Source organism: Stenella coeruleoalba (assembly GCF_951394435.1).
Source record: "Stenella coeruleoalba genome assembly, chromosome: X".
Taxonomy (NCBI): domain Eukaryota; kingdom Metazoa; phylum Chordata; class Mammalia; order Artiodactyla; family Delphinidae; genus Stenella; species Stenella coeruleoalba.
In genome coordinates this window covers 122287455-122304639 of record NC_137152.1, presented here as the reverse complement: position 1 = coordinate 122304639, position 17185 = coordinate 122287455, and the positions used below count along the sequence as shown (strand labels likewise).

The following is a 17185-nucleotide window of genomic DNA, read 5'->3' as shown; positions in this document are numbered from 1 at the left end:
GAATAGTGACTTTGGCTGAACTGTAAAACATTTAATAAATAAAACTCCATGAGTCCATACTGACATGAGACAACAGAAAATACAACAGCAAATATTTTGCCACCATTTGAGATGATTACTACACCAACTCCTTACTCTGGAATTTAGTAATCAAAGGCAAAGATTCAGCATTTATACTGATGCAGGGTCATTATATCCCCTTATATAGTGGGGAAGTGCCATATGGACTAAAGGTGACAGAACAGGAACCACTGTTTACAGTTACAGAGAAAACGTGAATATGAATCTCAACAAGGGAGGTGATATAAGCTAAGTTGTCTTCTTTCATTTCAGGGAGTTAACATAACTCCCCAACGTTGTCAAATCAAAAAAGATGTATAAGCATACAATTTAGTTTTGACGGTAACCATCAAAGAAACTAAAAGTAGAAACCGTTAAAAGCTAGCATCTCTAGGTCATGGAACAGGAAGGAGGGGTAGACTGCTGTTTTCACCATAACCTCCTTTGAGAGAGGTTATGTTGTTATCAAGTGGCTGTAATATTTTGATTAAAAAAAATCAAAATCCAAGCAACCTAACCCTTCAATAGTTTCCTACTGCTCTGACATTAACATCAAAAATCCTGCACCCAAGGCTTCCCTGGTGGTACAGTGGTTAAGAATCCGCCTGCCAATGCAGGAGACACGGGTTTAAGCCCTGGTCCGGGAAGATCCCACATGCCATGGAGCAACTAAGCCCGTGCGCCACAACTACTGAGCCTGTGCTCTAGAGCCCACAAGCCACACCTACTGAGCCCGCGCGCCTAGAGCCCATGCTCCGCAACAAGAGAAGCCACAGCAGTAAGCCCGTGCACCACAAGGAAGGGTAGCCCCCACTTGCTGCAACTAGAGAAGAGCCCGCGTGCAGCAACAAAGACCCAATGCAGCCAAAAATAAATAAATAAATAAATTTTAAAATCCTGCACCCAGCTCGTCAACCTCTCACCCTGCATCTCTGTCATCCCCCCACCCCTGCTCTGCTCCAGCCACACAGGGCTGCTTAAGTATCTCTCTCTGATGGTTAAGCTCCTGCCAGCCTCAGGGCTTTCACACATGCTCTTCTCCATCGGGAAAGCCCTCCTCCACTCTGTGCTTTGCCCACGTCTGTTCACCCCTTGGTTCCCCGTTTCAGCACTGCCTCCTTAGGGCAGGCCTCCTTATCCCTCCCAAGGCTCAGCTGTTCCTCCATTACATATGATCACAGTGAACACTCCCCCCAACTTGTCCTTTAGAGCACTTAACCCATTGTAATTACATAATTACTTGTGCATTATTTAAAGTCTGTCTCTCCAGCCAAACTTAAGCTCCATGAGGAGAGATACCAATCTGTCTCAGTCACCCTACAGCCTGCCTACCACAGTGCCCCAGGTACTGTAGACACCTGACTCCATCATGGAATGAATGACTGGATGACAGCCTGATGAACTGCATATCCTTCAGCACAGAGCAGCAAGGAACTCAGTACTTAAACTGAACTGTATTGGTCAGATGAAAAAGTTACGAAATGTGGAACAATTCCATCATTTAGAATTAAGTGCCATTGTAACAAATAGGCCTATGAAACATGTAGTGTTTCCTAATGTTGGTGAGAAAGCTGTTTAATATGTCACCCAAAGTCCCACTGCATCCATCAGTGAAGTGACCTGTGGCGAGGACTAAGGTCTTAGTGGAGATGGTGGGAAGTTGTTGGTTCTGGGGTACATTTTGAATGTAGAGGCCCACAGGACTTGCTGGTGAATTAGAGGAAGGTGAGGAAAAGAAGGGAATCAAGGACAACTCCTGGGATTTTAGATCGGTAACTGGGTGGATGCTGATGTTATTTAATGAGATAGAAACTAGGAAGAGAAGCATATTTGAAGGGGGGGGGAAAAAAGCAAGAGTTCTGTTTGGGACTTGTTACATTTGAGATGTCTATGCGCAACTCCAGGGGAAACACTGAAGAGGCCATCCAACGTGGGGCTCAAGTGAGAGGCTAGAGACGCAAGCTGGAGACACAGGCACAGAGCAGAATGGTCAGCACACAGCCATACCCATCATCTGGAGCAATGAAAGCACAGAAACAATGGAAACAACCCTAATTAAATCAAGGGATAGCCATCAATAAAATGTCAGATGGTCATTAAAAATGATGTAAAAACATTATTCAGGGACTTCCCTGGTGGTCCAGTGGTTAAGACTCCGTGCTCCCAATGCAGGGGGCCCAGTTTCAGTCCCTGGTCAGGGAACTAGATCCTGCATGCCTCAACTAAAGATCCCATGTGCCACAACTAAAGATCCCACATGTCGCAACTAAGAGCCGGTGCAGCCAAATAAATAAATATTATTTTTTAAAAAAGAGTCCTTCTGTAAAAAACAAATATTATCCAGACGTTATCTATCTGTAGACGGCAGATTTATGGGCAATTCTTACTTTTCCTCTCTCTATATTTTCTAAAAAACATTTTTTTTCATGAAACAGATATTACTTTTATAATTAGAAAATACAATTAAGTTATTTTCATTTTAGGGAAAAGTGATGATATTATGTTTTTAGTGACATGGAAAGATATCTACAACATTATCATTGAGGGAAGAAGGCAAGTTACAACAGCACATACTATATGATCCCATTTATCTAAAACAACATATATGCATGCACACAGGTGCATAAGGAAGACTCTAGAAGAATGTTTAAAATACCAATAGCAAAGGTAACTTTTAGGCTATTATTTGCCAGTTGTAGTTGCATTACACTTTGCACAGTATCTGGAAAACACTAAATGTGTTCATAAAAAATATTTGATATAATAATTTGAACTAAGTTTTAATGTCATTCTGTCTCTCTTTATTGCACCTGTGCTTTAGGGCTTTCCTTGATCTCTTTCCCCAACACAGTGACCACTCAAGTGCTGGCTGTTCTTGTATTTGTAGTTGCACAGTATAATGGACACAACCGGCATTCTTAATCTTTTTATGCCATGGGCCCCACTCTTCAGAAGAATGTTTTGAAGTGCATAAAATAAAATGCATAGAAATTGATTAACAACTTACTTCGAGAATTGGTGCTAGAGTAATGTGCTTCTTTAGTAAGCCACTAAACAGCCAAATCTACAGGTGGGTCTGATAACTAAGTCTGAATTGTGATGAACACAAGTGATATTTCAAAATCTCTGTAGTTGTAATATGATATGAAAGCATCTTTGATCTCTATTGGTGACAAAATCACAGGTACTCCTAATACTACCATGGTCTGCTGCCTATATTTGTCATAAAATTTTCAGTGAGAGGTTAGTGAAAATAAAGATGGAGTGTTTTTTCCATCCAAGGTTACAGAACCCCTGACTTCTCAACCCTGAGTCAGAACTCTCAGTCTAGAAAGATATACACCGAACAGTAACAGCAGTTTCCTCTGCATGGTGGAATCTCCAGAGTGATTTCCATACGCATTTTCTAAATTTTCTACAATGATGCTTTACTTATGTAATTAAAAAATAAAGAGCGTAATGCATAGTTTTTGTTTGGTTGTTCATTTTGTTTTGTCTTAACCTGGAAGAGTGGTTAAGAAATTTTATACAGTTGCTTACAAGCTGTATTAACAGTTTCTTACAGTGATACCACTTAAAAAAGACTTTCAACCTTCCCTAACTACTTATTATGATGAATTGAATCATTCCCGTGTTCTTACAAACCTAGAAAAAAATTCACTAGAATTATTTATTCTGGAGTTAAAAGGAACAAAAAGACAAACTGTCACAACTGCAGACATCTGTCTATTTTTTTGCCAAGTGTAATTCCAAAAACAGCTGAAAATATTAGAGCGAATTAGTACTTAATATGGACTAATAGCTTCTGCTGTTTACAAAAACACAAACCCCACAAACACACAGAAATTTATATTTTAAAAATAAGTTACTAAAAATGTATATACAAATTTAAAATACAACTTTTCAAGGAAATGTCAAAACTAAAGTACCACTAGAAACCCCAGAAAAATGAAAATGCTTTAATTTTTCAAAAATAATTTACATGTAGAAAGTCAGCTCATGCTGAAAAGTGCTCAAGTTGGTGTCTTAGCAGCAACGTGAAATGTTGCAAAGGAGATGGGAATGAAGGGAAATGTGCATATCTCAGAAGCCTTCTTTGATTTCTTTCAAATCTAAAAATAAAACCTTCGGACTGCTCTATTAATAAGTCTGGAAAATGGATGCCTTTTTTTGTGGAAAGCTTTCACAAACACAGAAATAAAAATATCTTCTTCTCGGTTAATAGACCCAAAGGATGTAAACATAAACCAGATGTCAATCCTTGTTTCTCCACAATTCCATTCTCCCTCAGGGCTCTGGTGGGACTTTGGTTGTAAAGATGTTTCCACAGCACAAGGAGACATGTTAAATGAATGAAGGTCTGCACAGAGCAACATGGACCAGGCTCAAAAGGCCAAGTATAGCGTGAAAAGAGCGAGCTGCAGAATGTCACATACAGTAGGATACCATCCTGTAAATTTGCAAAACACTTTTGAATGTTATATACTGGCACGTGGAACACAGCATAGAGCACGCATGGGGAGTATGCCCATCACCTTCGGGGGACAGAGCGGCAAGTGCAACCATAGGCTAGGGTGTCACTGGAGCTGTCCCATTCGGGTTCCGTAAGAGGAGGCTGACGTGAACTGGGCAAACTGCTAACATTTCCGGAGTATGAAGAGAAAGTACCCGAGTCTACCCCCGAGTAGAGTGCAGAGGACAGGGAGTAAGAGGGCCAGGAGGCCTGTGGGAAGGCAGGACCTGAGAAGCAGCAGGGTTGGGATGGCCTGCAGGAGCACGAGCGCGGAGCAGCAGGCGCCAAGGAGCCCACCGCCCGAGCCCGGGCTCGCGGGGATGACGGCGGCGCCGTCCACAGGGGCTCATCAGGGTGGACCTGGTCCTTGACAAGACAGGAGTGAGCTTGTTCATGCACTGCTTCCTTCACCACGAAAGTCTTGGCAAAAAAATAATAAATAAAAATCAGAACTAAGCAGTGCGTTTGGTCCCATAGTTGACTCACACGCCAGGCAAGCTGTCTCCCTCCTCGCAGTATCGAGTGTCAGAGTGAAGCCCTGGGGCAGAAGTGGAGGGAAGGAAGGTTCCAGGAAGAGGTCTGGAGCAGGAGCCCCAGGGGCCTGATGGGTAGGCGACCAGCCGACTCAGGGCAGATGGCCTGGAGAGCAGGGGCGGGGTGGGGGGAACAGGCCGGGTGGCCAGAGCGCCTGGCACAGCCTCCGGGGGCTCCGGTGGCTCTCAGAGTGCGGCGGCTCGAAAGGGAAGCTGAGCCTATTTGGCACAGCCGGCGCAGCTGTGTCTGATCTCCCACCAGCACACTCTGCCAGCGCAGCTGCTCCGAGACCCCTGCCTGTCTCATCCCCGCACCCTGAGCCCTCGCGGCCAGCCTGACAGTTCTCTCTTATCCGAGCCTGCAGACGGGCTGCTCTCTCCTCCACACATACTTTCTCCTGGACTAGCTAATGTTGCCTTATCGTTCAGGTCTTGGGGGGGGGTCACTTTTCAAAGAAGTCTCTTCCCTGACCCTACCCTACAGTCTAGGTGGGATCCCTCTAATATTTATGTGCACCCTCAGTGGCCACTGTAGCATTTAGCCCCTTGTAAAGTAATGGCCTATTTGCCTGTCTGTCTTCCTTTAGACCACAAGACCACTGAGGCTAGGAACAGTCCCTAGCATCTAGGACAGGAACTGACAAATAATAGATGCTCAATTAGTACAGGGTAAATGAATAAAGGATTGCAATATAAGAGTACCATGGTCAAAGACAAGTGAAGCAACTGCAATATGGTCCTGGACATTCCTTACGCATATTACAATACGAAAAAGACAGAATGTCCAGCAGCTGCGGCACTCTTCAACCCTGAGTCCCAAGGAGCCACTGCAACTTAGAACAGTACCAAAATAAAAATGCTCCATTTTCTTCAAGATTTCACAAACAAGAACAGGCTGAAGTTCCCCTTGCCAAGTAAAGGGTCCTGTCTCAGCCTCCGCTCACATGAGGTCATGAAATGGAAGCTTCTGAAATTTTGCTTTCTCGTGCTAACTGCTGAAAGCAATTTCTTCCTAGCCTAATAAACAGCTCTCTAATCTCTACAAATTGCAGTGCAGTCATACATTTTTGTGCTTATCTACTCATATGTAGTTTTTTCTCTAAAACTGTGCAATTAAAAGGCCATCCTTGATTTAGCAATATCTATCAAAGTTTAAAATGCATATATCCTTTGACCCAGCAAGTTCCATCTTTAGGAATTTCTTCCTACAGATAAACTTGGCTGTGAGCAAAATGGTATTATGTAAAAAACTATTCACTACTGCGTTAATGAAATAAAAAACACTGGAAACATAAATATCCAGCAAGAGAAAACCACTTAAAGAAATTACGGTGCATCCATAATGGACTACTACCCCAACCCTAAAAAGAGTGACGTGTCTCTACAGAAACTGATACCGAACTATCACCAAGATATATTAACTAAAGAGAGCAAACTCTGCAAATACGCACAGTATGTTACTGTTTGGTAAAAAAACACACACCTTTGTGTGTGTAGACACATACATAAAATATATACATAAACACATATATAAAAACATATAATAATATTAGGTATCTAGAAGAGTCAATTTCACAGGAGACAGGAAGTAGAAGAGTGATTGCCAGGGGCTGGGGGAGGAAGGAAGAATGGGGAGTTATGGTTTAAAGGGGACCATTTCAGTTTTGCAAGATAAAAAGGGTTCTGGAGATACACAGTGGTGATGGTTGCACAACAGTGAGAATGTACTTAATGTCACTCAACTGTACACTTAATAATGGCTAAAACAGTAAATTTTACATTATGACTATTTTACCACAATTTAAAAATTACACACACACACAGATTAATAAGAAACTGGTAATGATGACTGCCTTCAGGGAGAGAAATGGATGTCTGGGGACAGAGTGGCAAGGAGATCTTACACCATGTAACCTTTTGTACCACCTTTTTCATTCCGTACTATATACCTAACTATTCTAAAACATCATTAAAAAAAACCCCTCAGCCTTATACAAGAAGCCTTTTCCTTAATCACAAATCATTTATATCATTTCTTTAAGTAAAAAAAAAAAATCAGGATTCCACTTCAGTTTTGAGGGTATTTATTAGATTTAAATGATACAAGTTGCAAAAAATTACACTTGTTCCCCTAAGATTATAGTCACCAAAATCCTGTCTTTATTTTTAATCAGCTATTACAGAAAGCTTCAAAATCATCATAGAAGAAAATTACCATTTTTATCAGTACGCAACTTTTATTCCATCACAACCAAGCCGGCTGAATATAGAACTATTTTAACAGCAAAAAGCCCTCATCATAAATCAAGACACAAATCAGCCTTCAATTACATGAGTTAGAAAACAAACTATGCTTATGTTGCAGTCTACCCTAAAGCTTTAACTTCTATGTCAGAATTTAAAACACACACATGCACACACACACCCTCTGGATTCCTCCTAGTTTATCTAAAACCTACTTTTGTGAAGATCCACTATTTTCTTGAGTCTTCCGGAATGAGCACTGTAGCCATGCAGTTGGCATCATGACTTCTGTAGCCTACCCCGCCACCCCTTGCCTGGTCAAGAAGGTAGTACTTGCAGGGCCCAGCACCGTCCCTGGCTCAAAGCAGGGGCTAAAATATTTGTTGGGTGAATGAATAAATGATTATCTGCTGACAGGCTTGCCACCAAGCCTCACAAAGAAAAAATTCAGAAAGAAAAAAGTAAGAGATGCTTTGTTCACCTGAACTCAGCATATGATACACCAGATGAAGCATATGAAGACCGGATGACTGGTTCACCAAATGGCTATGATACAACTGGCTAGGCGGGCTCTAGACCTCATCCCACCGCAAAGTTAAATACAAACACAAGTATTCTAAATACCATACAAAAAACACAGGACAACTTACCTATAAGATTCTTGTGCATGTATCAAATATGTATATATGGATATAGCACATCATCAAGTTTTTTAGGAAGAAAGGAAATACAGATGCACATTGTCATGTTTTTAGAGTAGGAAAGGACTTTCTAAGTATAAAAGCAAAAGAAGAAACCATAACAGAAATTTTATATATCAAAAAGACAAGCAGGATCAAAAGATACATGACATGGGCTTCCCTGGTGGCGCAGTGGTTAAGAATCCGCCTGCTAATGCAGGGGACACGGGTTCGAGCCCTGGTCCGGGAAGATCCCACATGCTGCAGAGCAACTAAGCCCGTGCACCACAACTACTGAGCCTGCGCTCTAGAGCCCGCGAGTCACAACTACTGAAGCCCGTGCGCCTAGAGCCGGTGCTGCGCAACAAGAGAAGCCACCGCAATGAGAAGCCCACGCACCGCAACAAAGAGCAGCCCCCGCTCGCCACAACTAGAGAAAGCCCACGCACAGCAACAAAGTAGGAAAAATATCTGCATGATGACAAAGAATTAATTTCCTTAATACATTAAGAGTCCTTATCAATTGACTTAAAAAGAAATATCCCGAGGGAAGGATAAATGCAGAATATGAACAGGCAATTCACAAAGACCAAATACAAGTGGCCAATGACTACTGACATTCAACCCCAGTAATAACCCAAGGAGCACAAATTTAAAAGATGGATATCCAATTCTGGGAGGGTATGGGAACTGGCACTTTCTAAGACTGTCGTGGGAAATGGGATAGACATTTTGGAAGGTGATGTGGTAGTACCCACCAGTAACTCCAAGTCTAGGTAGCCATTCTTCAAAAAGACTGGCACATGAGGAAGTTCAATCCAACAGCATCTTAAAAAGTGAACCATTGGGAAAACCAATAGGGGGACAACACATGACAGTAAATTGGCACCAAACCACGCTGCTATTAAACAGAAATGAGGCAGAGAAACGCATCACATGGCTAGATGCAGAATACGTACAATACCATTCTTGTTTTGTCAAAAATACAAAAGGTGCATGTTGGTGTAGCCTGAGAAGATGATTCAGAAGGATCTACGTTAAGCTATTAACAGCAGTTACTCTGGGTAGTGGGTACGGAGAGTAATGGGGAGCTTTCGCTTTTTTACTTGATATACTTTCAAATGGTTTGAACTTTCTATAAAAAGCATGTATTATTTTTATAATTTCTTAAAAAGGAAGAGAAAAATAGCAAGATATCAAGCACTTATCTATTAAAAACAGGTTCTGTCCTTTGAGAATTACCTTCTAAGTTCCTTGAAGCTCAAATGGCCGTGTCTTTCCCATTCATAAGTAATAAGAGATATTTTTAAAAACATCTCTTCCTTTCTACATTTCTTAGAAGAAACTGTACAGAGTCACCACTGTCTTCTAAAATCCATTCGTAATCTGAGAAAAAGACTATTAAAACATAAATCACCCCCTTAGGCCTAATATCTATCAGAAGAAACCCATTCACTGCCTATGTTACATTTAGTCCACACAATTTCTGAGACAATGCACAAAGCGCCAGCCACAGAACTCCCACCAGCATAAATACGTGGCGTACAAAGAACGCCCTGTCGGCAGGGCCCAGAGCACAGCCCGCAGCGGTAAACGGGAATGACAATTTGAGTCACAGGATCAGGAGTGAAACCCAACTTGGGACTTGGAGGCAGTGTGATGCTCTTCACTTCCTTCTACACCTTTTATTCTCTGCCACCCAAACTCTGCCCCTCGCACAGCCCCGAAATGGGCGATCTGTTACGGATGTCCACACGGCTTTACACTGAGGCGTCAGAAACCACTAGAGAGATACAGCACAGTGCTACTTGAGGGTCTCAGCTGGAATCACAATGGCAGCATATGTGTAAACTCACATTTTTTCTTAGGAAAAGAAATGGAAAAATCAAATTAGAACGTTCTGTCTTACCACATGGAATGTTTGAAATCCGGATGTCAAAACATCAAGTGTGGAGTGACCCCTACTCTAAAAAAGCTTAAGATATTGAGCCAGACAGTTGAGAAATTAGGGAACCACTCATTTTTACGAAATTAAGTCCACGCAGTGGCGCCAAAGTAGCCCAAAGCGCAGCTGATAGAGCCTCTGAGTGTCAGACTCAAATGACTTAGCTTCCCAGCTTTTCAAAAGGCATTCATTCTGCTCTAGAGTCTCAAGAGCCAGAAGTGTATCTGGGTGTTCTCTGCAGTCCCCGTGGGAGGAGTGCGGCAAGCACACACCATTAGCCATGGGCTCCGCTGTCTGGCAACAGCTTTCAGGATGTCATCCTTCTAGGGGACCACACACCAGTTCCCACGTCTGAAAATGCATTACCGCCACTCACTAATGTTGACCAGGAAGTCATTTACCCAATACCAAAGCAAACAAAGCACAGTGCTGAAGGCCGCTAGGCGACAGCAGTAGCGGCAAGTGAAGAGCTCAGTCAAAGCGCTCTCAGCTCAGCTGACCTGCTTGAAGGTGAACTGAAGGTGCAGGTCACCAGTTCCGGCTCTAATCTGACACCCGCCCCCAGATCACACTGTGGCTACCAAGTAGCCCTACCCAAACTGACCTTTCAGGGCTCAGGGAAGTGACTTTTTTTTATTATATGGCACAGTTTGGCACAGTTATGTCTTTAGTCTTTGGGGTACTTTTATACTGTCCAAGAGTAGTATAACTTGTTTTATTCCTTTTTTTTTTTTTAAAAACAGATGGCCAAACCAGGACATATACTAAAAAAAAAAAAAGGAAGGTTACTTACCTGAGCCCTAACATTCCAGCTACCATGGAATCTTGTTGGAGCTGGTCTACAGAAGCAAGATGTATTCTGGGGAGTCACATGTCACATCAAAGCAGGAACTGGTGAGTCTGTATTTTTATGGAGCCTAAAACAAAGAAAATCGTAAGTTGAAAGCCCCCATTGTGCTCCACGACCTTTTTCCCAGGGCTATTTGGGACATTTTGAAGATAAACATACAGACAAAGTACTATGCTATCTCCCGGCTTACCTAGCTAGAAACAAAGAATAAACTGCAATTTACTGACATATAACACACGGTACTAAAATAAAGGAAAGACTCATGCATGTTAGAACCGACACTATCACAGGTCTTGTCACCTCTGAGGGAAATTTTGACACTATAAAACATACCGTTAGTAGCGATCTCTGGTTAGTACTTCTTGCAACATGTCATACAGAAATACTCAGGGAGAGAAGACATGTTCAAGAGAACATGCAACATCAAAATGTCATCCCAAGAAGAACACATGAAATCCAGAGGCAAAGTCTCCCTTCATTTTAAAGCAGCTGAAGTTGCAACACGCTGCTGTAACATTACATAAAGGGGCTTTAACCGTGAGAGAAAAAAGGCAGCACCAACAGAAACCAAGTGCCCTGGGAGATCCAAAGCTATCCTCAAAAATACACAAGTCTGTTTTAGAGCAATCACTTTTAAGCCTCTCAGATCAGGAAATCGAAATGTTCAACAAACTGGGTTAATAGCTTGATAGTTTCTATTTTGCTTTTGAACACATGTTCAAAAAAGGTCTTTTGTCACTCTATTTTTTATCAAGATAACCGTCATTTCCTTGTTAAACCTAAACTGCCCCATATTAGCTAATCTCTGATACCTTGCTGGCCCAAGAGTGGCACTTTTATCTTTAGACTAAAAAAAGCCTAGAGTGTATAACTTAGAGACTCTTCACACAAACAATTACTCATGTAATCAAACCCAGAGGAAGGGCAACACCAACCAAGTCTTTTACTGCTGGTCTGTAACTACCAGGATGGTACCTGGAATTATCTGTTGAGGTGCAGTGAGGCCTTATAATTCCCTTAAACATTCGAGCCATAGAACACTTTGAAATCCCAGAAGTCAAGGTTACAGTATTACTCAGTTAGCCATATAATAAAAATCAAACTGGCACCCTGGCTGGGAGGCCCTGGAAAAGCCACAACTTCTCACAGCTGCATTTTTTTTTGGTAAATTGCATTTTTATTTGTAAACTCAGGGAGCTAGACTAAGGTTTCTTCTAGCTCTGAAACTTTAAGATCTCTGATAACTCAAGATTCCGTGGAGAAAAAAAAAGAGCCAGCAAATGAGAGCACTTAGGTGAAGATCCAATAAAGCAATGATTTGCAGGTCCATATACATAGTGCCCCCAGCTCTTAGGCACAGAAGCCAACTGAACCCTTCCTAAGGATTGCTCCCAAGAGTCCAGACCTCTGCAGTACTGTAAAACAGCTATGCTAAAGACACATTCATACACCAGCAGAACCAACGCAAGTGTGCCTTGAAGAAGTGAAAAAGGCCAAGGCTTTATTCTGTAATGGAATGGTCACAACTCCCCTTAAACATGGGAGTGGGCATGCCCTGCCAGCCCCCCAATTCCCATTCCCACTCAGTTCCCCCACACACCATACCTACCATCAAAGGGGTGGAACCAGGTATTTAAGCAATGGCATGCAAATCAAGCTTTCAGTAAGAAGAGCTTCCTTGCCAGAAGCAGGCAGAAGAGACCAGGTAAAGGCAGAAGAGCACAACTTTTGTGTCAGTGAGTCCCAGGAAGAGGAACTCATTTACATCCGTCCTACCCGAAATGAGGTAAAGGCACAGCGGTGACAATGGCAGTTTGACTGGAGAGGGCTGGTACAGAAGCATTGAGGACAAGGTCCTTCCATTGGAGTGGCAGTAATGCTCTACCCAAGAAAAAAGGTTGCGTCTGCCGGCCACACGAGGCTGGTCTGCATGCATGTCACCAGAGCAGAGGGTGGTGAGAACAAGCAGGTGTCCTGCCACACTCCCTGGAACCACCAGTCTAGGACCAATGCTTTACTACTTCTGCACTTAAAACACTAGTTACTACAAACGCCAAACATTTTCTGTGCTCCTCTTCTTCTCATACATAACTTGGGCAGGCTGGCCACAGACTGCTCTTAGCCAATTAAAAGCTTTTCACTGATATTCACCTTTATAAAAGATTACAGGGCTTCCCTGGTGGCACAGTGGTTAAGAATCCGCCTGCCAATGCAGGGGACATGGGTTTGAGCCCTGGTCCGGGAAGATCCCACATGCCGCGGTGCAACTGGGCCCGTGCGCCACAGCTACTGAGCCTGTGCTCTAGAGCCCACGAGCCACAAGTACTGAGCCCGCGCGCCTAGAGCCTGTGCTCCGCAACAAGAGAAGCCACTGCAATGAGAAGCCCTCGCACTGCAACCAAGAGTAGCCCCCGCTCGCCGCACCTAGAGAAAGCCCGCGCGCAGCAACGAACACCCAACACAGTCAAAAATAAATAAATAAAATAGATGTTTTAAAAAAATAAAGAAAAGATTACAGGTTCCAGGAGACATCATTTATAATGTAAATAGTCTGGGCAGGTGTATTAGTGGTGGAAACCGCCCTCGAGTAAGGAACTGACACTTTTCCGTCTGCTCTTCTTTATTCTAGGTTCAAGAAGCGAGCTTCTCATGCCATCTCCACATGGGGGAAGGGGTATTCGGGTGGGGTAAAATCATATTGGACTCATCTAGCCACTTCTTCTGTCAAATTCCACAGCTTGCCTCCCCACCCCACTAAATTCAGCCACACAGAGGCAGGGCAGGCAGGGAAACAATGGCTGTGGCTGGAAATTGCAAATAGAATGCAAAATTGTATTCTAACCCTCCTGAAACATAAGCAGCGCAGAGCAAAAGTTGGAGTACGGTTGGACTGCATCATGCTCTATCAAGTGAAACAAAGACCCGGGACTCTAGGTTTAAAGCATTCCAGGCAAATCTGTAACAACAAAAAAAGAGCATGGTGTGATAGGCCAGTACTGGCAAGAAAGCCACAGAAGGTTTCTTCAAGCTGTTAGGACATGATGACTTCAGATGCCACCAATCACTTTGCAGAGAAACTATATTCTGGAAGCTGTCTGTGCAGTTTAAAGGGATAGGGATATGATGGAACAACTAACTGGAGGGGCACCCAAGGAGGCTAATGCACTGCCCATGACGCAAAACAAAGCAGAGCCCTTGTCCTGTCACGTCTCAGGCTTAGACGTACAAACCTTGGAATCTTCGTCAAGTGAGCTCGTGTTATCTGTGTGTGCAGACGGGAACGCACCTCAGTGATCGGCCGGCCACCTGGCTGACATGTCATGAATGGGTATTCTGTGGCAACTTATTCAATCAACTGGACTTCTACTAGATTGATTGTGCCCTTTAAGGTTCTGATATGTCTGGGTAACAAAATAAAAGCAAATGTTTCCTAGGCTCCGTGACTAGGATTTTAAGTAGAAGTCCTAAAAAACCCATAAATAAGCCTATTTCCGTAAATCCCTCGTGGAAATTCCCAAAAGACCAAAAAAAATCCAGATTTTTTAAAAAAAAATAAAGATCCAGCATATTTCAAAGGACCCAAGAGGAGAGGTTAATCTCATTGTTAGCTGAAATCACTCAGATGCAGATGAAAATTCCGGCCATGAAACCCAAACTTCTCCTGTATAGTAACTGCCTATTAACAATAAATTTTACTACCAAGGCCCAAATATGCTTCGTTTTTGTAATATAACAAAATGCCTAAAACTTGCCAGAGTCCTACAAAGTGTAAGCCACTCAGCCTCCAGGCCAGTAGGTTCGGTTCCACAATCACCAACCACCCCCTGAATTTGATCCTACCATCTTCCAATTTGGGGCACTGATCCCGCACAGCAGAGACACAACGTGTGAATGGCTCTGCAGAACCTGTTCCTGTTCCTGGAAAAAGCAGAAGCACACATCTGCCTGACCATGAGTCAGGAATATGAATTTTGTGGTGGAGCCCATTTCTGCTGTGACCGATGCACACCGAACACACTCACAACAGAAGCGACGGCCACAGAGGTGTATTCCAGAGACAGCTTTTCCCCCTTGGATCCACACTCAGCAATGCCATGAACGGTCTCCTCTGTAAGAGCAATCTTTAGACTCTTCACAATGACCTTAAGTCTTCAGTGCAAAACCACAAAAACATTGCCACGCCACGAATAAGTCACCTGAGTTTCAGTCTGCGTGACTCAGAACCAAACTAAAAAGAAAATAAACTTTCAGGGACCAACTGATAGGAGCCACAGCGATGCGGTGAACTTGCCCCATCTGGTACTGGTGATCTTGAGCAGGGCACGCTCCAGGACTATGGAAGCCCGTCACATACTATGTCCCACTCCACTTATGTAACTGAAGATCGCCGGCGAAGGGGGGGAGGATGGGAGGGCGCTCGTATTCTGAGGCCACGGCACCCCCAAAGGCCCTGGGGGCGCGCTCCCACCGAAGAGCCTCAGGTGCTGCCGGACACAGTCCCCTACCCACGGCTCCTGATGGCAACTATAACCGCCTCTTTCTGATGAGCTGTGGGGTCAGGAACACAACGTCTAGTGCCTTTTGTGGGTGGACAATAATTCCCACCTACTTGTTCCTGGTAGATGCGAAAGAAACTCGCTCGCAGTGGGGGCAGAAAGTCATGGAATGGGCGAGAAGGAGGGGGAGGCAAAGCCTGGAGATGGGGGTGAAAGCGCAGGAGCCCTTGTGGCGCACTCTCCCGACGGGAGGCGAACTGCGCACGCGCGCCCGTGGGGGGGCCGAGTAACGGGAGAGGGGGCGCGCGAGGGAGGGAGACGGGAAAGCGCGATCCAGGGAGAGGCCGGGGCCGCGGGCGCGCGACGGCGCCTCGGGCCCGAAGCCCCGCGAAGGGCACGACGCGCGCGCGCAGCCCCGACAGGCGAAACCCCGGCGACAGGGGTGCCCGCGGGGCCGGGGGCCGGGATGCGCGCCGAAGGCGGGAGGGCGGGGGGAACCAGGCGAAGGCAGCCCTGGGAGGCCGCGCCGAGGACGGTCACCCGCAAGTGCGGGTAACGGGCCGGGGGGGGGGGGGCGCCGTCACCAGCGGGAGGGGGAGGGTAGAGAGGAGGGACGCCATCCGCCAGCCGTGTCGCCCGACCCCGCGGGCCCCTCCCGCGCCACGTCCCGCCCCTACCCCCCGCCCCCCAGCAAGGGTCCCCACCCGCGGCCGCGGCGGTCCCACTCACAGTCTCTCCTCCTCGCCTCCTCCTCCTCCTCCGCTCGGCGCGGCAGCGGCGGCGGCGGCCATTTTCCGGACGGCTTTTACCACAGCCCTCTCTCCGAGAGGAGGGAGCGCGCGCGCCGCCGACGCCGAGACCCCGCACGGCCGACGTCGCGCCCCGCCCTCCCGGTCGGCCTGTGCGCTGCTGCACCTGCGCGCCCGCGCCCCGCCCCCGGCGCCGCTGCCAGCCGGCCCGCCATTGGGTGCGACGGCAGGGGCGGGGCGGAGCCTCGGCGGCGACGCCTCCAATTGGCGGGAGTTCGTGTCCGTTCCGGCAAAGGAAAAAGGGGCGGACGCCCCTTCTAGCTGCCGATTGGCTGCCGACGGCCGTCATTTGGGGAAAAGAGGTGGCTTGGGTGCCGAGGGGCTGGTTTAGTGGGCGGAATTTGAATATTAAGGATTAATGGGATGCTGGGGCAAGTGAAGGCCTAGGCTCGGGACGCCTGTTTGTGCGGCCATCCCGGGCCCTTGACCCGCTGTCCACAAACACACGAAGTATGTTACCATAAGCCTTTCACAGCACCCACGTTTTCTCAACATCACCACCTTCAGTACAAGCAGCAAAGTTGCCTGACATTGTTCCAGCCGAGGGACCTTGCTTTAAGAGGCCTACCCAATGCATTCTTTCATCTGAGCCTGCCTTGTGCCACACTCTCAGAGGGGCAGGGAATAAACTGAACAACAAATCACAGCCTTGGCTTTCTTGAAACTCTGGTGGCGGGGAGAGGGTGCATGCCAAGGCTGCATGAGACCTGTCATTGTTGGATGAGACGGTTTGGTGTGGGTGGGCAGAAGGGGTAGTGGGAGCACAAAGGAAGCAGCACTTAGGTCTGCCCGGAAGACATGATTTGGGACCTAAGATCCAGCAACGCTGGTATGGAAAAATATTTAAGAGTATGAGAAAAGTTTTAGCTAATGGAGTGTTCAGGATAGGACTGTTTGTCAAGGCGACCTTACTCTGATTCCAGCTGTCATCCAATTCATCCAATGCTCTTTGTGCTAGTTCCATGCTTGACAAGGAACCCTCTGACTCTGATGTCACTCCCCAGCCCCCATTCATTTATTAGATCCCTCTTATGTGCCAGGCACTGTTCCAGGCT

The 17185-nt window shown here is 45.5% G+C and overlaps 1 protein-coding gene across 3 annotated transcripts in view; it reads right to left on the bottom strand.

Annotated features, from left to right (window-relative positions):
• MECP2 (methyl-CpG binding protein 2) overlaps positions 1–16400 on the bottom strand; it is a 57497-nt gene extending 41097 nt beyond the window's left edge. Inside the window, exons 1-2 of one of the 3 annotated variants that reach the window (XM_079911265.1) lie at positions 16051–16138; positions 10769–10892 (exon numbers count right to left, since the gene is read on the bottom strand). In XM_079911265.1, coding sequence (XP_079767391.1) covers positions 10769–10794 — 26 coding nt within the window. In that variant the 5' untranslated portion in view covers positions 10795–10892; positions 16051–16138. Of the gene's footprint in view, positions 1–10768; positions 10893–16025 lie in introns of all 3 variants that reach the window. The other 2 variants (XM_079911266.1, XM_079911267.1) reach the window with 2 other exon arrangements.
• Between the last annotated feature and the right edge of the window lie 785 nt (positions 16401–17185).